Source organism: Amblyomma americanum, chromosome 1 (assembly GCF_052857255.1).
Source record: "Amblyomma americanum isolate KBUSLIRL-KWMA chromosome 1, ASM5285725v1, whole genome shotgun sequence".
Classification (NCBI taxonomy): domain Eukaryota; kingdom Metazoa; phylum Arthropoda; class Arachnida; order Ixodida; family Ixodidae; genus Amblyomma; species Amblyomma americanum.
The window spans coordinates 160,514,387-160,534,369 of NC_135497.1; the positions used below are offsets into that span (position 1 = coordinate 160,514,387).

Consider the following 19,983-nt stretch of genomic DNA (forward strand, 5'->3'; position numbering starts at 1 on the left):
GCTGTTTTTTTTCTAAGATGCTGTAGCAACTATAAATGTCAGTATTAGTACAGACGTACTGGTAGAAACAGGTGGAACTAGGTCGGCGAAACGTTTTCCATATTGATGTCCTTCGCTAAGTGCAGTCTACTCCTGAAATCTGCGGACCGTGTGAGCGCCTGCCTGTGTCTTTGCTAGGGGTTCTGATACTGGGTTCCGTGGAACCCTTGTGTTCTCTGGAGTGCTGTTCCACGCGCACTTGATCCATGCCTTCCTCAACCACATAATCTCTTAACCACTTTAGTTTTGGGGACTAATCAGACTGTAATTGCTTATCCCAGATTGTTTAACTATACAGCCAGTAATGGTTGGCTGGATTTGGGCATTTTTTGAGGGGCCACGCGTCTGCATGCTCTCTTCTTTTCACGTGCATGTTTATCAGGAAGGGACGGAAGCCAAGGCACGCGGTGCTCCTCAACACCTTTTAAAAGCCGCTCGAGTTCCCCAAGGCTAAAAAAAGTGCGAATGTCCGGACCCCGTAGAGTATCTGTTACGGGTCCAATTGGACTTATTTTTGGAAATGTGGCGGAGAGTTTGAAGGATGCTTCACTCCCGCCACTGGTTGGCCCGGTATTGCACTACCTCCGGGATCGGCCTTGTCTTTAGCGCGTCTTTACTATCCTGTCTTTCTATCCCATCTTTCAACTCTCCTATCTGCACGTGGTAGCGATTGTGGCTCGGCTAGAGCCAGTGAGCAGGCCTGTGCACTTTCCTTTTCTTTATTCCTGGCAACAACAACAAAAACAACAAACGTCTGTTAGTAGAGGCGCGAATGTCCGGACCCCGTAGAGTATCTGTTACGGGTCCAATTAGACTTATTTTTGGAAATGTGGCGGAGGGTTTGAAGCTTGCTCCACTTCCGCCACCGGTTGGCCCGGTATTGCACTGCCTCCGAGATCGGCCTTGTCTTTAGCGCGTCTTTACTATCCTGTCTTTCTATCCCATCTTTCTACTCTCCTACTATCTGCACGTGGTAGCGATTGTGGCTCGGCTTGAGCCAGTGGGCAGGCCTGTGCACTTTCCTTTTCTTTCTTCCTGGCAACAACAGACAGACAGACAGACAGACCAAGGCCAAAAAGATTCACAACCCTTGGCCTAGACGGAAGGGCCGCCTTCCGCCAGGAACGGCGTTCGTGGTGGCGTTTTTGTGTCCTCTGGCGCGCCAGCCCACTCTCTTCCGCCCGACGTCCGTCGCCCTCATGCCTGGCAAACGCATGCCGAGACTCTGCAGGTGGTATACGGGGGACGAGAAGGAGAAAAGCGCAGGGATAAGGTGGCCGTGGCTGGCGCTTGACATGGCTTATTGCAGATAGATGCGACATGCATTTTGTCCCGTGTTGGTCTTAACCTGGCTAACAATTAATGATGGTTGAGGTTCCGACGACGACTAGTTACAGCTGTCGCAGCCTTGAAATTTGCCGTGAAGCCGCACTTCCAAAGTCGATAGCCTTTTGTGAAACTTGGTTGTCCGAATACGTATTGATTATAGCGTAGGCAAATCTCCTTTTGTGAATGCAATCGGCGGCAATCAGAACTGTAAATTGGGACTTAATGTCCCGAAGCGACTCATGGGCCCGGTAGTGGAGGGCGTCGGGTTAATTTACACCAGCTGGGGTTCATTATCAGCTGCAATATGCATACTGCATCTTTGCGGCATTGGGCTGCCTTTCGCATCAACTGCAATCTTTAGCGTGTGTGCGTGCGTGCCCCGTGATGCGGTGCAGGTTACGCAGTCGTGAAGGGGTGTCGTCGCCGCTCTTAGATCCCCGACGCATTATCGCAGGCGGTATACGTCCGGCGCTGTGTGCATGACGCCAGGTTTCGGAATCTGGTGGGACAAAGCGGAGAATTTATCGATGAATATCCGCAGACATATCGCATTTTGGCTACATCTGTTAGCTGGATGAGTCTGTTGCAGGAAAAGGTCATTTAAAAATCACGAATTTTGACTAATTACTCGGACATGCGTGGCCGCCATCACCTTAAAGATGCCCGCGCTTAGCGAAAATGGCACTTTATTCGCGAAGGTACCGTTGCAGGTAATGCTGGTCAGTTCGCTCTGTCACTCAACCTTTCAAGCCGCTGTTGGCGTGTATTACTTGGCGAGCATTTTCGCAGCCGGCGCGCGCTTTGCACCCGCCGCGTGCGCAGAACTTTGAAATGCGTACTTCGCATCGTTGCTGACACAAGCACAGCACTTGCACTACCGCCTGCTGCGTGCTTACCGCGCTGCACACAAGTCCAGCGAGCTGCACGCGTGGTGACGCACTCTCACGTGCACAGCGTGCCAGCAACTGGAGAAGCCTTACTTGCGATTTAGAGCGCGTGACAGCACGCACACCAGCATTTCCTCGCGTTCTCTGGACTTCACTTTTCCTGCTGTGCATAACTTATTCACATTCACCGCGTAAGCAAAAAGGTGCGCGCGCGCGCGACGCAACGAATATGGCTGCGTTGCGTGGCTTTGCACAGTCGCGTGGATACGACCTGTATGCTCTGAGCTGACTCAGGTTTGTCCCCTTATTTCTCCCTTAAGCTGCGAAAGAGAGGTACGTTCGCGCAAGCGGTGTCGTGTTTTAGCGCCTCAGCGTTGTGTGCGCGCAAGGATTAGCAGTGCGTCTGTACGAGCCGATATCGTAAGCCTATAGCTGCGTGACGGCAACGGCGCCCCTTTTGACGTGGTTTACAAACAGAGCAGCAGCTTCCTTGTGGAGGAATAGCCAGCGGTGATGCTTTTATGTAAAATACCTCCTGCCTATTGGTGAAAACATGTCACACACTAACAAAACTCCCGCCAGACCTAAATACGTTGAGCGTATGCTCAGATGACATCAGTAACAACAGAATACGAACTAAAGGTAGCGCGGCTAGTTTTATTTATTCATCCATTTGCATACGGATAGAAAACCATTTTTTATTTTATGTTTATCTAGAGATACTGTGACATCGCAAGGGCTTATTGCAGGAGAGATGGTATACACAGAGGGCATGAACATTAAACTGATTTCAGTGCCTTTGAAAAATTGTTACAATACAACACGCGGTGTGTGCAGAGATTTCACAAGTGAGGACATCAAAACAAAAGCTCTGCACGTGTGGAGAACCCGTCCCCAAACAGCAATGCTGGTGCGATGTCACTAAGGCATGCAATCACAGCCGCGTGTCTATGAAGGCAAGCAGTCGCAAATCATTCCTCGCGCCCGAAATAATCGAAGACCAGTGTTCTCCCACTCAATAATTGGCACACCTCGGCTGATATGTCCAACGTGTAGCCCTCTGCCACAGGTCAGTGCATGGGACCGAGTAGATTGTCCCGACTGCGCACAGCCTGCGCTACTGTGAAACCCGCACTCCCCGGATTCGAATGCAAAGCTGTCCATTTGGCAGGCGGACGGCATTCCGAAATGAGCGTCAAGCAGTGGATATCGGTGCAATGATTCCAAAACGAACGAGGAAAATGTCGTTGAGCGTCCAGGAAGTGCGATATTCACCGCGTTTTTTTTCGTATTCGTAGCACATTTAACGCAGCTTCGTCAGTTTTCTTGGGGGGTGGCTAGTGGTAGAATTCCCCTGGCGTTAGCTATCAGTTGGCGACAGGATTTTGGCGTGACGTGACGTGTGGGGTTTAACGTCTCAGAACTACGTGGGCTGTGAGGGACGCTGTAGTGGAGTGCGACAGGATTTTATCACCTGTATACACTTTATCTTACCGGTACTCACCTACGGGGCAGAAACGTGGAGGCTAACGAAAAGAGTTCAGCTTAAGTTAAGGACAACGCAGCGAGCCATGGAAAGAAAAATGATAGGTGTAACGTTAAGAGATCGGAAGCGGGCAGAGTGGGTGAGGGAACAAACACGGGTTAATGACATCCTAGTCGAAATCAAGAGAAAGAAATGGGCTTGGGCAGGGCATGTAATGCGAAGGCAAGATAACCGCTGGTCCTTAAGGGTAACGGAGTGGATTCCAAGAGAAAGTAAGCGTAGCAGGGGGCGGCAGAAGGTTAGGTGGGCGGATGAGATTAAGAAGTTTGCAGGCAAAGGGTGGATGCAGCTGGCAAAGGATAGGGTTAATTGGAGAGACTTGGGAGAGGCTTTTGCCCTGCAGTGGGTGTAGTAAGGCTGATGATGATGATGATGATGATGATACACTTTATATGCAAGCTTTGGGATGTTGTCTAAGATGGTCAGATTCTTCCTCCTCACTTCCTCTCAGGAAATCTGAACAGTGGTGTCAAGCCACCACCTTTGCCTTCCCTTTTCTTTTTCTTTTAACGCGATTGCGTTAAAGGCCCCGTTACGCAGAAAATCCAGCATAGGCTTTGTTGGCGTTGTTAGCGAAAATTCGCGGGCATGGTTCTGGCAGGTGGTGCCCAGGGAGCAACCTACGAGGCAGGTGGGCCACCTAGGTCACGTGACCTTGCGGCGTCGTGACAACCTGCCCAGCGGATTGTGAGCAAACTGTCCACCGTGGCAGGTGGCAGTTGAATTGGGGAAGAGAAATCTGGGCGCACAGGGCCCACCCCTGGGAGCACCTGCCATCGCGAGGCAGTGGCGCATCTCTTAACCGCTGCAGCACTGCGCCAGGAGGGGTATGGGGACACCCACGGATCTATGAATCTGAAGTAGAGAATGACCTTCTGCATATATGGGCATTAACCCATTACGCTATTGCGTCGTACCCTTAAAGCGGAGCTTAAGTGTCTACTGCAATTTTTGCTTTGACGAGCTCGATGTTTCGTTGTTTCATTCTGTGTTGAACTTTTATGGCAATTCTTGAATACATTTTTGAGAGATTGCCGGAGCGGAAGTAGAATGGGTTCAGGGCAATCCCGAGCGAAGCGTGCTGCCATTGCGTGCACTGAACGCTGAGTCGCGCCAGCCAGAACGGCCTACGCGAAGCCTTGCTGAGCAGACGAAGTCAGGAGGTCGAGGACGACGCAACAGGTGGCGATAGAAGCACCAAAAGCGCGCAAAGGTGGGTTTGGGAAATAAATGGAGCGATCTTGTATTTTTGTTGACAAATCTTAAGATAGGCACTGCATTGTCATGACGGGAGAACCTCTGCATGAGTTGTATTTCCAAATTTTATTTGTATATCAGCGCATGTTGGTCGCAGGACTGATCTTTTGCGAATTGTGGGCATTCGCGAAAATCCTTTCCGCACGAAAAATACGATGTCAGTGCACGTTAAAGATCCCCAGGTGGTCGAATTTATTCCGGAGCCCTCCACTACGGCACCTCATTCTTCCTTTCTTCTTTCACTCTTTCCTCTATCCCCCTTCCCTTACGGCGCGGTTTAGGTGTCCGCCGATATGTGAGACATACTGCGCCATTTCCCTTTCCCAAAAAACAATTTACATCGCTTGTAAGCTTGTGCGTTTTCCACATAATCATACCCAAAGCAGCCACCTTAATGCTAAGTAAATGTGAGGCAATGCCCTTCGAGCATAATGAAATGTGTGGAAAGCAACGCTGTTATCTTGGCGTGGAGGCAGTGGTCTATCTCAGTATGCTTTGTTCCGAGCAGCGCAAATGCATCTGCAGATCTCCAGCAAGGGGAAGGGCCTCTGCATCCGTTCACATCTTCGCGGTGTCCGTCTTGTGCGAACGAAAAAAAAAGAAATTAAGCCACGATGGCCGCCGAGGACAACGACACTCCTAACAAGAGGCGCCGTTACTTTCCCTTCTGGCGGCCGCCTTGTTGATGGCCTCTCTATGGCACCAATCGGGATCTTGCGTAACCAGACCGAGCGAGTGACAGGGCGCAGCGGTCCTCGCTGCGACAACCGCTGCGGCTGGAGCAATCGATGGCAAGGCCGAAACGCTCAAGCCGTCGACAAGCGCTCTTGTACTGACTGGTGCACTCTGTGATTTGGCGATGTCCGCTGTACAGTCTTGCCGGCGGGCATGCGTATGTTCTGCCGTACTTTCTTAGTTTATTGGGGCATTGCATGTTGTACAGCCTTTTTTTCTATTGTTGCTTGCATCAGCTGTGCGCCCTATTATGTACCCGCACTGCATCGGCGAGGCATGAGAGCCAACAAAGAGTACTTCGTTAAAAACTCGATGCGTCCCGACCTATCGGCACCTGACTGGGTAACCGTTGAGCGCGCGTGTTGTGCTGGTCACTCAGTATATGCTAAGTCATTGGTGACCGTTTAAAGTGATATTTAATCGCCTCAACGGGCATCCTTTTTGCGGTCCCGCAGAGCTCTGAACGAACATCCGTCTATATTCCTTGTATATAATAATTTTAAAAAATGCCGAGTGCGCGATTTTTCGGCCTCGGGCGCTAGAAGGCAAATGTATAGGTGCACTTGAAATGTCAGTGCTTAGGCGTCTACAGTGTCGACGAGTTTATTCTGTGTCGTCGTCGCTGAAGCCTCCAAGTGGTGGTCGCATTCAAAGCTGATATCCAGCTGTTTGTTTCTGAAGATTCTGCGAGCCTCGCGTCCCTCGATGCACAGTTGCGTGAGACGTCGCTTCAGTGACCCATCTTCGGAGCTCGCATGGCTGTGTGAGGGGCCGCAATGCAGAATGGACAACAGGATTATATGCCCGACCACAGATGCTCAAGCCGAGAGGATGAGATAGATGACCGTAGCCAATGCTGTAGGTGTTCCCCATGGCGCTCGACACGACCGTGCGTACATTTGACCATGGGAATGCTGCGCCATTTGCGCCAGCCTGCGCCATTGCATTATAGTATCTGCTACATGCTGCTGCAAATTAGTTTTTTTTTATCGAATTGCACCTAGGTTGGGCCAAAATACCATTCCAGCAACCAAGAGCCGGGGTCAATGCGAAGAGGTTGAGGCTACCGCCTAATGTGCACAGCTGATACCGCCTAATATGCAGAGGCGTGACTCTGGTTTCCTCTCCCGATATGTGACGATAAAGATAACCGACGGATCCAACCACGTCCCTTTTCGCGGCGAATGCGCGCACGCAACAAAAAAAAAATTGCTCTGGGAGCTTCAATTAATGTTCAGTTTTCGTCCTGCTAGGCTTATCGGGTTTTTGCGCGGCACACAGTCATGGTCTTGCACTTGACCCCTAAGGTTGATTGCAGGACCGCAAGGAAGGTTTTGGACACGCTCCAGATATAACTCGATTCCACGGACCTCATTCGCGCTCGCTGACTGTAACAGGGCCGTCAACCTTCGAAATTCCGATTTGTTTGCACAGTAGACCACGTTAATTCCAAACTTCATCGTAGAAAGTTGGTTCGTATAAATAGGAATTGTAGCGAAATTGACCCACTTCCAATGATGGGGTGGCACACTCCGAGGGCTGGCATACGGTTACCGCACTGTGCACGCGTGATATCGAGCTTGTGTCGTTGCCGTACGTCTTCCGCCACACGAGCTTGAATAAAGTGTTACGGTGCGAGAAAGTCCGAACCAAGTCTCTCCGTCGCGAACTCTTGAAGGTGAAGCAGCGAAGCGCGGCGGAAGCACACGTCAACGAATGAAGATAGCGGAGCTCCTTGACACGAGGACTGCGCATGCGCGACAAAGCGCTTCGTCGCGAGAGGCGCGGTCTCGTTGGACTCTCCTGTCATAGCCTCCTATGAACGCGTGCAGTGCATATATGCACTGACCTGTGTTATGCTGTGAAACGGCGATGGCGTGGTCGCGCTCGTGCTGCTGCAACATAAATTCGACGAAACAAAGTGGCCATGCATCCCCGAACGATCGACGAATCGCGTGGGCTTTTTTTAAGCTTAAAAAAAAGCGCGCTAAAGTGATATTAAAGAAAACACCTGAAATGAACTTTTTCAACATTCTCCACAACTTTTGTACAGAAGAATTTTCGCTAACGTTAACAGTACAAAATTCCGCTCACTTTAATATGTTACGCGGTAAGTAAATTTGGGCGCATTTAAAAAAATACGCGGTCCTTACCAAAACGGCAGCCTACAACCCTTGCGCATCGTCATGTTTTAAACCGTGGCGTTCTCACAATAAGGCACCTGCTACGAAACGCAAGGAGGGTGCTCCAGATTGATTTTTCGCCTGCTACAAAAGACTCTTGGCCATTCCCATCACTGAGTTCTGCATAGGTTCTTGCTTTTGGAAATCGAGGTAGCAACTAGTGCAGGCTATCCACGCCATGGCAGTAGGGACTCCGGAACAGGGGGGGGGGGCAAGGGGGGCGCTTGCCCCCCCCCGCACCCCTCCCAACATTTTTCCAGAGGGGGCAGCGCCCCGCCCCCCACCCCTCCCCAAATCTCCAACTTCTTGCACTCAGATCAGATTCCTGAAAAACGCTTCAACTTTCATCATCATCATCAGCCTGACTACACCCACTACAGGGCAAAGGCCTCTCCTATGTCTCTCCAATTAACCATATCCTTTGCCAGCTGCGCCTACCCTATGCCTGCAAACTTCATAATCTCATCCGCCCACCTAACCTTCTGCCGTTCCCTGAACCCTTTTCGTGAGCCTCCACGTTTCTGTCCCGTAGTTGAGGTGAGTACTGGTAAGATACAGCTGCTGTACACTTTTCTCTTTAGGGATATTGGTAACCTGCCATTCATGATCTGAGAGAACCTGCCATATGCGCTGCACCCCATTCTCATCCTTTTAGTTATTTTCCTTTCATGATCCGGATCAGCTGTCACTACCTGCCCCAAATACACGTATTCCCTTACCACTTCCAGCACCTCGCTACCAATTGTGAACTGCTGTTCGCTTGCTAGACTGTTGAACATTACTTTCTGCATGTTAATTGTTAGATCCACCGTTCTGCTCTGTCTGTCTGTCTGTCTAACTGACTCACCATGATTTGCAGTTCATCTCCTGAATGATTCAGCAAGGCAATGTCATCTTCGAATCGCAGATTATTTAGATATTCTCCATTAACTCTCATCCACAACTGTTCTTAATTCAGGCCTCGGAATACCGCCTGTAAACAGGCGGTGAATAGCATTGGCGAGATTGTGTCTCCTTGCCTGACGCCCTTCCTTATTGGAATTTTATTGCTGACTATTGCTGACTTTATGGAGGGCTACGGTTGCTGTGCAGTTCCTATATATATATATATATATATATATATATATATATATATATATATATATATATATATATATATATATATATATATATATATATATATATATATATATATATATATATATATATATATATATATATATATATATATATATATATATATATATATATATATGACTGCTGAGGTTTCCATTGAGTCAAATGCTTTCTAGTAATCAATGAAGGCTATATATAGGGGTTGGTTATATTCTGCGCATTTCTCTATCACCTGATTGATAGTGTGAATATGATCTATTGTGGAATATCCTTAACGAAAGCCTGCCTGATCATTTGGCTGATTAAAGTCTAAGGTTGCCCTGACTGTATTAGCGATTACCTTAGTAAATATCTTGTAGACAACGGGTAGCAAGCACAGTGGGGCTGAGCTCGTTGGTTTCATACCCAGCCTTAAAACGTTTTATTTCAGTAACCTAAACCAATCATGTTCCAATAGAAATTGTTGATTGACTGAGCTCTGTTCATGAGCATGATTACTAGTATTGAAACAATATGAACAAGCTTTTTTAATTTAATCCAGTAGGTCACTCCTTATGTGTACGTTTTTACATATAGAAAGTTGCCCATTTCAATTTAAGTTTTATATGCATTACAAATACACTTTTGAACGGCGAAGTATGAAAATATAAATAAAAAGTAAATAAAATTGAATAAGCATTTAAATAAAACCTGGAACAAACAACCAAAAACTCGAAGACCTGCCACCCCCCCCCCCCCCCCACCCCCCCACTCGTATAAAAGTTCCGGAGTCCCTGCATGGCAGCACAACAACCAGCGCAGGTATCGAAAAACACATTTTCAAAATCGCATTGGACATTTCATGTTATGTTGAGCGATATTGGAAAACAAATTCTGTATAGCCCGTAACTATACATAGTCTGCAAAGCGCAAAATTACAACTTTTAAACATGTATAGCACGTGAGATGAATACCTGATAGGGCGGTATCTGTCCTCTTCAGATCTCAACAGAACTTCTGAGTATCAGCGTCAAAAAAAGTACATTTCTAAAAACTGGATATTTTCATGAACCTATGCGAAAAAAATTTGTAATCCAACCGATCTTTTTCAGTGACCTTTACGCGCTACGTGTCTTTATGTCTTCAGAAACGTGCAACGGAGCCTTATGACGCATATTTAGTTAAATACGTGCGCGGCAGATTACGTGTTTAAATTAAATCTACAATCTCGCGATCAAGCGCGAGACACTTGGGAGTTGATTGGCCGTTGGGAACTGGAAGCTAATTGGGACAAAGCAGCCAACTTGCAGTGCTGCTCAGAGCACAGTGAGTATTCTCTGACTTCCAATGAGAGTTGGGCTGCCGTATACTGATACGGTTTTTTTTAGAAGAGGCATAAAGGACAAATGTGGATTATTATAATACGTGATGCCTCGCGATGAAAAGTCGTCGCACCAGGAACTCATCAGTGCGAAGAATGGGGCTGAGAGCGATAGGTTCCCTTGATCTCTGTGACATTGTGGCCAGTGTTGAAACCTAGTGGCTTGTACAAGGAAAAAAGAAAGCATGTACCTCATATACAGGCTTTTATTTTTTTTATATAATGCTGTGTTGACTCAGTCCGTTCAGTATAGAGGTTTTTGTGAAGAAAAACGTCTGACAGCTAAAAATGCTATCTGGACCGCTTTTCAATCTGGGATATCTGGCTAGGTGGATATCTCCGTCAAGAATGTTTATTGATGTTATTAGTTAATGTGCTCTAAACAGCTTTATAAGGCTGAATAAAATGAATTTTCCTGTATTTTCCCACCTTGTGGAATTCCCCTACACATTTGAACCCTGTTCCCACTTATTGATAAATTATTGATCAATTCGCTCTCGCCGTACCATGTGCTAGCCGTCCCGTTTAGCTCAGTTGGTAGAGCGACTGCTCCGGTGATTTGATGGTCCCGGGTTCGAACCTCGGACCACGATGAATTTTTACGAAGTTTTTGTGGAAGCTGTATAGCTTCCCTTTGTAGCCGTATGGCTGCGCTTGGGTGGATGCCTGTGAGTGATTACTCCCTTATTACAAATCTACTCCACCTTGGGGGATTCGCATAAACATTTGACAAATATGTTTTTACTGCACAGATACGTTTGTCTCATTTAGTGATCGGTCTTCATATTCTTGCAAATTTCGTGTGTCCGCGGCTGCTGCCTCTTAGTGGATTCATTGTTTCAACTTCGTTCAGGGAGGGTCAGGTTCAGGGATTTATTTCATTCATCTCTTGTCGTTTTTGTTAAGTCATTTGCCGATCAGCGTTTAAGAGAGCCGGCGACAATCACTGCCACCAGCTCCGTTCAAATTCATTCACTCCTTAGCCTGCCAATAGAGCCGCATTTCGCGGGCGACCCTTAACCCGCTTCGCGCGTTGTTGCTTATCGCAGGAGCCAAGGTACCGTGCCGTTGCCTGTCCATCACCATGGCGGCGGTCACCAAAAGTGGCTTCCTCGTCATCGTCTCCCTGGTCCTGTTCCTGTGCCTGTTCATGGTGGCGCAGAACAGGCAGCCGCTCTGGCGAGTGTTTGACGCCTTCAGACTCAACGAGTGGTCGTACAGCCCCTTCTATTCGGCGGGGGCCAATGGGACGCGTCGACTGCCGCGGATCCTGATGTGGACCTCTTTCTACGGGAGGTGGCACGGCACGCTGAATGACGAACGCACCGTAGAAGAGGTCGCTAGTGGATGCCCCGCTAAGTGTTTCATCACTAACGACCGGCGCCGCCTGGCGTCGAGCGACGCCATCGTCTTCCATGTGCGCAACCTGGACATGAACGACCTTCCGATGCGACGCTCCGAGTCGCAGAAGTGGGTGTTCTGGTCCATGGAGCCGCCGCCCTACTCCGTTTTCGGGGGTTTCAACTACATGCGCGACATGTTTAACTGGACCATGTCTTACCGGAGGGACTCCGACGTCTACGAGGCTTACGCGAAGCTCGTGCCTCGCAATGACACCGACGCCCCGAAGAAAGATCACAGGGCCCTGTGGAAGTCCAAGCAGAAACAGGCTGTCTGGATGGTCAGTCACTGCGAAACCGACAGCAAGCGGGAAGCGTTCGTGCAGGAGCTGAAGAAGCACCTCGAAGTGGACGTGTACGGCTCTTGTGGCGACCACGTGTGTCCGAAGTCCCGGGGCAGTGCCTGCTACGACGATTTTGAGCGGACTTACTTCTACATGCTCGCCTTTGAGAACTCCATATGCAAGGACTATGTGACTGAGAAGTTTTTTTCCGCGCTTAAATACGACATGGTACCTGTAGTGTTCGGCGGCGCCAATTACAGCCAAATCGGGCCTGCTCGGTCGTACGTCGACGCGCTCGCCTTCAGGTCTCCCAAAAAGCTCGCCGAACACCTCGTCGTCCTGTCGAGGAACTACACCGCGTATAGTTCCTACTTCAAGTGGAAAGAGCGCCAACGGGTGGTGGCGTGGGACGCTGACTTTTGCGAGCTCTGTTCCAAGCTGCATAGCGCCCACTTCCAGGAGACTTCGTCTTACAGTGACATGCGCGCATGGTGGGAACACCAGGGGCGCTGCAGGACGTGGGCGCCCTAGGGAACCCCCGTGCGTGGTGCCTGAACTGCGGTGTTCGTGGTTGTGCGGCCGCTACTTACGCAGGGTCAACATTTTTCTGTCGGGTGTATGCTGTGCGCCATCGCGAGTGTCCATTTCAGCGGTCTGTGCGGAAAGTCGAATTGACCTTTCGGGCGCTGAGGCATGGCAGCTTACGTATACTATCGTGACGACGCTGGAGAAAAGGTTGAGAACACATAACTTAACCCTGTGCGCCGAGCTGCCAAACCGCTGAAAACGTGTTAGTGTTGCACAGCTCATTATACACAGGCTGCACAGATGATGGGTGTAAGGAAGGGCTTTTGTCCCTTTCGCTTTGCACGCGTTCGCAGTGCTCGTGACGTCCGTACAATGTAGTCCGTCGTTACGTCTTGAAACTACCGTTCACTGCACATCTGTTTGGTGTTGCACGCTATGCCTTATTGTGTATTTGTATATTGCCAGTCTCTCACAGTGGCTGCTAAACGTACCTATAGACTTAAGGTGCGAACAAAACATTTGCCTCTGGGAAGCTTGTTGCCATGCGTCTTGCCGAGTGGCTTGTTGACTGTTGACGTGTAACTTATATCGTTTACTGTGGAAAGGTAGCTGTGTGCCGCGTAGAAATTCACGCATTGAAGGCAACTGCTTTGTATACAAGAGTACAAGGTGTTGTAAGCAGATGTTTTTGTATTCAAATGTATAACGGTCCTTAAATGTGCGCGCGTAACAGCCATGGTGTATCGCGTCGCTATAGGGCTGGCAAAGTGGCGCTGTGTACTTGTGATATACGAAAGAAAAAAAACGGAAGAACAAAGGAAAGCAACAGCGCTGTCACCTTCGTCCATCTGTGCTGGTTGAAAGGGACCCTGAAGCTACGAAAATTGTTTAGACGTCAAAAAGGCACTTTTCGGCAGGATTTCTACAGCGACAATTTTTTGGATCTTTCGATTATTGACGGAGTCATTCGGAGAATAAAAGTTTCCCTCCTCAACACTCAGCGTCTTCTCCTTCCTCACCGCAACTGGAGATAACGGAAAGCGTTTTCGAGAGCGCGGCGTGAGTTGTTTGTCCATGGAGCCACAAGGATCCATACCAATGGAAGCACACGTTATCTCTCGTCACGACGCGCGGTCAAAGTTTGACGGACCACATAGCGCGAGTTTTGCGCGCCTTGAAGCGATACTCGTTTTCTAGCACCTTAACAGGGAGTTTATCGGCCGATGACCCAACGAAGCGCATCGTAAGACGGCGTGACGGTGGTGCTGTGATACAAAGAAGGTCGTCCCGGAAAACGGTGGAGGAGGAGTTCAGTAGGTTATGACACACTCTGTTCATTTGCTCTTCGTTATCCTCACCCACTGAGTCTCGGGCATTACGCCTCTTTAAGTTCCTGATTCCGCTCCATCTAAATTCGGTAAGGTTGCTTTGGGTACCAGGTTATATGGGCTTTCACTTAAATGAGGTTGCAGATTCCTTAGCAAGAGCATCTCTCTGCGGCCCAATTGTTGCTGTCCTGCCAACGTGTGCATATACAGCTGCGGTGAGGTTTCGCAGCTACACATTATTTCAGGAATTTGCTGCCTCGTCTCTTACATCATCTCCCGAATATCAGCATCTGCATCCTTGGAGTAGCAAAGACTGGCGCTCGAGCAGACTAGAGTTCTCTTTCACGCGTTTGCGTTGCCGGGTTCCCCTTCTAAATTTCTACCTTCACAGATCTGGCCTGGCGGCTTCCCCAGTGTGCCTTTTTTGTGCCCAACCTGAGACAATAGATCACTTCCTGCTGTTCTGCCGCCGCTTCTCTCATTTGAGAAAGCGTCTTTTGCAAATTCCATTTCATCAACTGGGCTTGCCTGTGTCCTCCGCGGTTGTTCTTTCCATTGGCGCTTCTTTGCTTGGACGAAGCGACAGGAGTGTGCGCTCTGCTGTGCAAATTTTCTTCAAGAAACGCAGCGACTCCCATTCTAATTCCTTTGTCCCGCTCTCAATCAGTACGACATTGAAACACTGCAGGCATTGTATACTATTATGCACATTAAGCCATTGTCCCGTCCTCGATCTCCAACTTAACAGGACCCCTTTCCTTCCCTATTTCAATCTATCAGACTACATACTATTACCACTCCTTTTCCCGTCAAAACTTTCCTGTATTCAGCAATTAACCGCCTCTGTCTTGGCCACTCCCCCGTAGTGGGTATGTGCCAGCAACGTCTGAGGCCTTCGTTCCTTCCTTGCGTGTCGCGCGATTTGGATGTATCCCCCTACGTGGGCAACTGGCATATCTCGCGAATAACTGGTCCTCATGCAACGTTTTTACTTCAGGGGTAACGTGCTGCTATACAGTTAAATGTCTCGGTCGCCGTAGAAATGCGTTGTTTTTCTTGTTATTCTTATATTGGACGCAAAACGTCGCGGCCACGACACTTGAAGGCTGACGATAGAGAGGATAGCGCATGTGAGCGCTGAGCCTGCACTATCAGTACTCGCGTCGATGTCTCGGCGGCTGAGGCATTCGGCAACTGGGCACGGATTCGCGAGTTCGATTCCGACCGTGACAGCTGCATTGTGCGCCTCCTGGTCGTCGTTATGTCGTGTTTTTTTTCTTTTTTTTTCTTTCTTTTGTGCAGGCAATGGAAAGGCAGCGGCAGCGAAGCACTTTGAGGAATTACTTCATTCTTTTAGAATGCAGGTTATTGGTGAGCACGAGCATGGCTCGGCCGCCAACAAGCGACAAGATGAGTGCGCAGTATGCACAGCACTATGTGTATACTCTTATCAAGGGGTGTATCGCAAAGCGCTCGTGTAGGTACGAGCGAAGGACGTAATTGCTACACTCATTTACTGAGGCTTCGGTGCGAGTACAGAAGTTTCGGAGCCTCCTACTGCAGCGATCCCCGTAGTCCACAGCGTTGTCTTAATTTCGCGCTGTCAGGATACGAGCACCACGACACATTTGGATTGGCTAATGGCAAACGACGCGTTCCAGGAAGCTGGTGCGCATGCAAATGGATGCCTATCCCTGCTGTAACTTGCGACTATTTCGTGCTTGCTTGTACCAGATTGAATAAATTTAGGTCATTAGCTCTTTGTAGCTCTTTCCTAAGTTTAGCGCCGTTGTCGGCGTCCGCACAGCCCTCCAGGCCCCTCTTCTGGAGCGCCCTCAGTCAGGGGAGGGCGGGCCCCCATTGGATACATGCCTGGCTACAAAGACCGATGGCGCCGGCTGAAGGATGGTTCGACCGAAGCTGGTGCGGAGGCTCACTGGTTTAAGAAGCAGCCCTGCAAAAACGCCGTCAAGCAGTTACCATCGGCTCTGCGATAGCGAAGGTCCCACTCGCGAGTGGGTAGTCGTTTCTCAGCTCGAAGGGCCTCTAGGAAGCCTCTCAACACCGGACGGCTTGTCGGCGCAGCGGCTGCCTGTTGCGACTGTTCGCACAGCCACAGGTTGTAGCTTAGAGCCACGCTCACTCAGTGTGATACGAGTTAAGTGATGTGACTGCATTGTGTCACATGCATAGTCGTAACGCATGCAACGTGCAATAGTATCGGCTGACGCTGAAGCTCTTATCACTTGAATTATTGTCACATTAATATGTTCACTTGCTTTCCTGCGTCACAATGTGAACAGATTCCTTCCAGCTGTTACGAGCTCGCTATCGCACAGCGAAAGCCCCGCAGTGTTTGCCGAAATGATAGTGACGACGCTATAAAACAGCGCTCAAAAGCTCTATCGGGATTCTTATGCCGGCGCACACTTAGCAGTATCACCAGTAGAAGAGAAGCCCTGCGATAAAAAGTGCTGAAATTACAACGCTGTAAGGAAGGCGTCATTAAAATATATCCAGCCTGGCCATACAGAGATGGTCTACGCAACGAGAACGTAAAACCGGCTCGTAGTAGCAGCGGTCGCTACTCGCCAACCTTTTAGAGCGAGAGTACTTCACGACCAAAGCTGCAGAAGCCGTTTCATATCTGAAGCCTGACCTTGAATTGACCTCGTGAGCCTAAATAAAGTAAAAGAAAATGAATATTGCCGCGAATGGGATTCGAACGCGTGGCGGCGCGAACAGATCAGCTTTTCTGGCCTCTACATGAGAGCACTGTATATATGCTATCGCAGCAGCCTGTCAACGCCTCGTGTTAAACTGTAACACACTCTCGCGCTGTGCATTGCACGTCGTAGTCTTCAACAAGTACTACTATCGAAATAATGTCGCCAGACGTGCCGACGATTCAGCAAAGCAAAACCATGAGCCAACCAGGCTAAACACATGCTTTCGCGCGTCTACTTGGTTTAACTACGTTAAAACACTACCAATTTTTTTCTCTGCACGCAGCATCGGCGCAATGAGTGAGTGCGGCAGAATCGCCTCAAAGAACGTAAAGCTGTGTCACCAAGCTGCAAATTCCTGTCCATCGTGTGAGCAAAGTTACGTGCAGCATTGTAAAAGCGTTTAGAAGCCACCGTTTTCAGTTTTTTAGTTTGGCTGTGTAAGTATTCTCCCTATGACCGCAACGAACTGCATGCTCCAATTTACATCCACATAACACAAGTGTCTTCAGCCTACCAGGTGTTTAAGATTAGGCGTCCACGAAAAAAACAAAAAAACAAACGGTGACGAGTGTTACTCAAAAGCCGTTTTTACACCCAAGTTGTGCGACAAGGGGAACAAAAAGTGAGGATAGAACTTTTCCAGCCCGTGTTCCGAAATATCTGCCTCCAAATTTTCAGATCTGTTCGCGTAATTGTGCCGGCGCGACCGGGCTGATCGGCGCTAAAGTACTTTTCCGGTGTTACGCCTGCGTCACATAATGCGTTGCGTTTGCCAACGGTGCACAACAACAGCTGAAGCTAATAGGGAACCTGTGCTGCCCAGGTGCCACTGCAATTGTTCCATTCGGCGACTAAAAACTGCTTCTATCAGCCGCTTGGGCCGCTGCAAACGCGAGAACACATTTTGCACGATTAGATACTCGCGTTTGGCTGATAGCATTCATTGAGTAGCTTCTCTCGGTGTAGCCCAGATAGCTGACGCACGGCACGTGCGCCTTCGGCAGAGCGCGGAGGCTCACGCCCTTTAAACGAAAAATTTTGCTACACATCAGAATAATGGACCATTGCCTTCAATATTTGAAGATTGACAATGGCGGTCATCTCATTTCGTGTGCGCCTGCTCGCGTAACCTTTGTGCAAAAAAAAAGGTCAGTCGCTTTGGGTAATTAGGCAAAATGCGGATATGTGCACTAGCATGACGTCAATTGTCGTTTGGAGCTACCACCTACTAGGTGGTACCAGGCTACCACCTACTTACGAACTCAGCTTCTTCCGTTTAGCGACTGTGCAAGCATCATTCGGCAGGTGAGAAGTGGCGCAGTGGCGCAAGGCACGCGCTATTCCAGGTATTGCCATCGGTGGGACTTGGGTTGCTCGGGTTGGGTTGCGACCCAGGTTGCTCTCCCCCAGCAGCCTCTAACGAATAAATGGGCTGCCGCCTGACATGGTGGGCAGGTCGCCCACCACCTTGTAGGCAAGTGAGCAGCCTGCCACAAAACCGGCTTCAGACAAACACACAACGGCAAAATGCGGGGAATGGCCACTATAAGTGATAGCGCACTAAAAAAAAACTTTTTGTGTGAAATCTACTCCTTTGTTTTTAAAAAAAAATCCAAATTAATTTCACTTCTAACTTCATATGCGCGCAGCATCGCACCGCAGCTGCCAATTCAGAGGCAGCATTCACGTTTCGGCCCGACACCAGCCAAGCCAAAGCATTCCCACAGCATTGAGGCGCAATCCATAAACGCCCATACACTGTGCGATGGGGTCGAAATCAAAAAACACGGTGAAAGGCGGTGGTCGTTTGAAAGACTGAGCAGGGCAGAGTCATGACATGTAGTGTTATATCGGAAAGATATTGACTGTACATATTGTTACGCAGGGGGTTTATCAAGAGCATAACGGGCGACTGATGAAAGCTGTGTTCGCTTGCCGAATTCGAGCACGAGCCGCCTCTACGTCATTATGTTTGCCTTCTGCACGTTCGGCACAGCCTGTTCATGGGGTCACACGTCCCCCTGCGGAGCCGGAGCCTTCAGGGCGAGTTAAACAGCATCGCCTGAATGGTAGGGCTTCAAACGGGCAACGTGAGTCACTTCAGTTTTCACAGAACGACGGCCGCTTGCCGCAAGACGCGCTATGCGATACTTGAGCTCGCTGATTTGGTCAGTGATGACGTGGGTCTAACCGTAGTGGCACAGCAGTTTCTTGCACAACCCGTGTCCTGATAGGCCGCCGCAGCGAGACCAAATTACCAGGACTGCAAGTGACGTGACTGCGGTGGGCGTCATAGCGCACTCTATACGAATGCGAGAACGTGAATGCAGGCAAAGTGGCGGGCTTAATTCTTCTTCAAGGCAGAGAGCTTCGGCTTTGGAGGGATCTTCATGAGGAACTGCAGAAAATGGAAAGATGTTGTCCACGGTGCAGCATGGGGGCGAGCGTAGAGGGAGAAGAATGGACTGAAGCCAGTGGTCTGGGGATGCGCTGTATTGAAAGCGTAGGTGATGAACGGCAGGACGCTGTCGCAGTTCTAGTGATTTGAATTAACGTACACTGACATGCTTGTTATCGCTTGGATCGTGCGTTCAGTTAGGCCGTTCGTTTGGGAATGGTAAGGCGATGATTGGCGAAAGTGTGAAGCGCAGGAGCGGAGAACCGGCTCCACGACGTCGGCGGTGCACTGGCGACCACGGGCGCTAGTGATAACTCGCGGAAGCCCATGGCGGAGAACTATAGATCGGAGCATAAAAGAGGACACTTATGATACACGGTAGCCGAGGGTAGGGCTGCCGTCTCACAATACCGAGCAAGGTAGTCAACGCAAACCACGACCCAACGGTTCAAGTTATAAGATTTCGGAAATGGTCCGAGGAGGTCAACGCCCACTTGCTCAAACGGGGCTTGCGGTGGTGTCACAGGGTGAAGCTCAGTTGTGGCTCAAAGTTTCGGCCAATGGAAGCATGTTTGGACACGTTGGAGCGTCTGCGCCGATCCCGGATGCCCAGAAGCAGGGTCGTCGTGTTTGGCCTCAGAAGATGGAAGTGTATAAGCTCTTCGAACCAACCAGGATGAAGCGGTGGCCCGCAAAAGATCAGGCTTTCTTCCACAGCGGACCATCACGCACACAAAAGTGGTTTACACATGATAGGTCTTGAGTTGCTACAATGAGAGCATGCAAGGTTTGAACGTGGTGGTGTCGGGAAAAGCCGGTGACACTGACTTCGTCTTCTGCGTATTCGGCATGGCCTCCGCATGG

The 19,983-nt window shown here is 49.4% G+C and overlaps 1 protein-coding gene, 1 non-coding gene and 1 pseudogene across 5 annotated transcripts in view; all 3 read left to right on the forward strand.

Annotated features, from left to right (window-relative positions):
* The window catches only part of LOC144114062 (alpha-(1,3)-fucosyltransferase C-like), a 48,963-nt gene extending 35,303 nt beyond the window's left edge, over window positions 1-13,660 (forward strand). For all 4 annotated transcript variants that reach the window (XM_077647518.1, XM_077647517.1, XM_077647519.1 and 1 more), the window contains exon 2: window positions 11,502-13,660. In XM_077647518.1, the coding sequence (XP_077503644.1) occupies window positions 11,537-12,667 (1,131 nt within the window). In that variant the 5' untranslated portion in view covers window positions 11,502-11,536 and the 3' untranslated portion in view covers window positions 12,668-13,660. The remainder of the gene's footprint in view (window positions 1-11,501) is intronic.
* Window positions 505-643, forward strand: LOC144116757 (U2 spliceosomal RNA; annotated as a pseudogene).
* On the forward strand, window positions 757-950 carry LOC144116657 (U2 spliceosomal RNA). Its single transcript, XR_013311945.1, has one exon. It is a non-coding gene; the product is annotated as a U2 spliceosomal RNA (small nuclear RNA).
* Window positions 13,661-19,983: the final 6,323 nt, after the last annotated feature.